The following is a 2250-nucleotide window of genomic DNA, read 5'->3' as shown; positions in this document are numbered from 1 at the left end:
CTCTCTCCCTATTTATTTCAGAACCCCCTTCCCCTCCCCCTTTTCTGATGAAGGGTCTAGGCCCGAAACGTCAGCCTTTCTGCTCCTATGATGCTGCTTGGCCTGCTGTGTTCATCCAGCTCTGCACCTTGTTGTCCAGGATAAAAAAGTGTGTGTGTTTTAGATGACCTTAAAAGGGGGAAGGGGTTTCAAGTTGAGTGCTAAGTGGTTATGAATAGTTAAATACCAATTTTTACGCAGAACAAATATTCTGCATGTTATCTAGAGAGTGTCCTTAGTCTAAAGAACATTAATTTTTATGCAAAGTTTTTGTAATTTAAGAAGTTTTTTCAAAAGGTGGAGAATTTGAGTGACGAACACCAGAGAATAGGATGAGGATCACTGAAGGCTCTGATGCCAACAGAAAAGACAGAGATGTATTTACGCATTATTTTTAAAAAAAAAATCAACCTGTTCAAGGATGTTATTACATACCCCTCGAGTAAGTGGGACTTGAACCCAGGTATCCTGTTTCTGAGGTGTGGACACTAACTGTGCAGTCCTTCCTCAATGGTGAGGAGGAAGAATATACACAAAAAGATCAGAGTTAGAAGGGCAAAAGATTAATAGGTGGTGTACAGGTATATTTGAAGGAAATTGCTGAGAGGGAAAAAAAGGCATAGAGCATAGCAATAGAGAGATTTAAAGACAAGCATCAGAATACCATTAGACCATAAAATATAGGAGCAGAATTAGGTCACTTGGCCTACAGAGTCTGCTTGGCACCCTTACTAATTAAAAACCTATCTGTCTTACATACACTCAATGACCTGGCCTCCAGAGCCCTCTGTGACAATGAGTTCCACATAGATTAAAATTTAATGTGTTGCAGACAAACAGCCAATGTGTGTCGGTGACGATGATAACAGGACCACAATAAAGGCAGTTATAAAAGTGTGCAAAAATTAGTTATAAACTAGCTACAAAACTGAACAAAATTCAGCACAAAAATCTGTTTCATGGTAGTTTTATTGTTCATAAACTGCAGAAGTAAATGCAAATTTTAGATCAATTGCTTCAGTAAATAATCATCAGTTTCAAGATTTGCTTGAACATAGCATGTTAGATTCAATAAATATACTTGTAACAAAGCCTACATTAAAATATCTTTGACTAAAATGTGTTATGATAGCGAAGTAAACATCTTACCTACGAGGATCATGAACTTCCACTGCAAACTTCTTTTCACGGAAGTATAAATTTTCAAGCTGTTTCCACTGGAATATCTGAAAATACAAGAAATTGAGTCGGCATGAGGTGGAAAACTATGACTAGCTAGTGAATAAAAGGAACCCTGCATGGTTAGGGTCAGAAAGGGTGCAGCATTCAAAATATGAGAAATGCAGTCCTAAAACAGAACTGGCAATGTTATTATAGCTCTGCATTCAATACAGTGTTACCATAAAGACTGAACATTTACCATAACTTCCTTTTCCCAATTACTACCATCTTCCCTTTTAATGTGATTTGTCATCAACGCACTTTGCCAACTCACTCTTTCATGGATAGTAGTTACCATTTAAAATCGATGTGTATTCTGTTCATGGAGTTCAGTTGCTTTATGAAGTGATTAATTTTTACATAAGCCAATATGGATATTATTTTTAAAAGGCATTTTCTAAAAAACTTGAGAAGTTTTAAGCTGAACTTTCTGTTGAAGGGATACAAAACTTCCAACCTAGCACCTTAATAAACACGAAGCAAAACTACAGGTCACATTTAAAGTCTTTTCTCCTCCTCTGGACGCAGTAGTTACCTAAAACTTCCTGATAGGAACTGTTGACAGTAAAATTGAAAACACACCACTGACTACATAAAAAGGTCTATGGCACCACAAACATTAATAAAGGCTTATTTGCACTCGGAAATCAACTCACCAGTGATAGAAGGTGAAACATAACATACACTTTCACGTGCGTGTTTTTCATAAAGCGCCTAGGAACCATTTGCTGCCTGTGTTAAAACCATTGAAACCTTCTTCGTACTGCATCTTTAGCCTGGTTCCAGCTTCCCCCAAGTGAGTTCCAAGCTTTCGCACATTTACTCCTCCCACCGACGATTCATGTCAGCATCGTCATTTTTTTAAAATATGAAGTTACCTCCCAGAATCCACCTCCTTCCAACTATTTCGCATGAAATCAACAAGGGGGAAGGAATTCGCCCGAGATTTTTTTTTGCAAGCACTTCAAAAAGACACACAATCCGAGGCTT

General features: G+C 37.7%; 1 protein-coding gene across 1 annotated transcript in view; it reads right to left on the bottom strand.

Moving 5' to 3' along the window:
- Positions 1-2049, bottom strand: part of LOC109931553 (FERM domain-containing protein 4B) — a 40583-nt gene extending 38534 nt beyond the window's left edge. The window contains exons 1-2 of the mRNA XM_048606300.1: positions 1917-2049; positions 1189-1265 (exon numbers count right to left, since the gene is read on the bottom strand). Of these exons, the coding sequence (XP_048462257.1) occupies positions 1189-1265; positions 1917-1985 (146 nt within the window). The 5' untranslated portion in view covers positions 1986-2049. The remainder of the gene's footprint in view (positions 1-1188; positions 1266-1916) is intronic.
- Positions 2050-2250: the final 201 nt, after the last annotated feature.

Source organism: Rhincodon typus, chromosome 16 (genome assembly GCF_021869965.1).
Source record: "Rhincodon typus isolate 14 chromosome 16, sRhiTyp1.1, whole genome shotgun sequence".
NCBI classification, from domain to species: Eukaryota; Metazoa; Chordata; class Chondrichthyes; order Orectolobiformes; family Rhincodontidae; genus Rhincodon; species Rhincodon typus.
The sequence above is the reverse complement of the archived record's forward strand: the minus strand, read 5'-3'. Positions and strand labels throughout refer to the sequence as shown.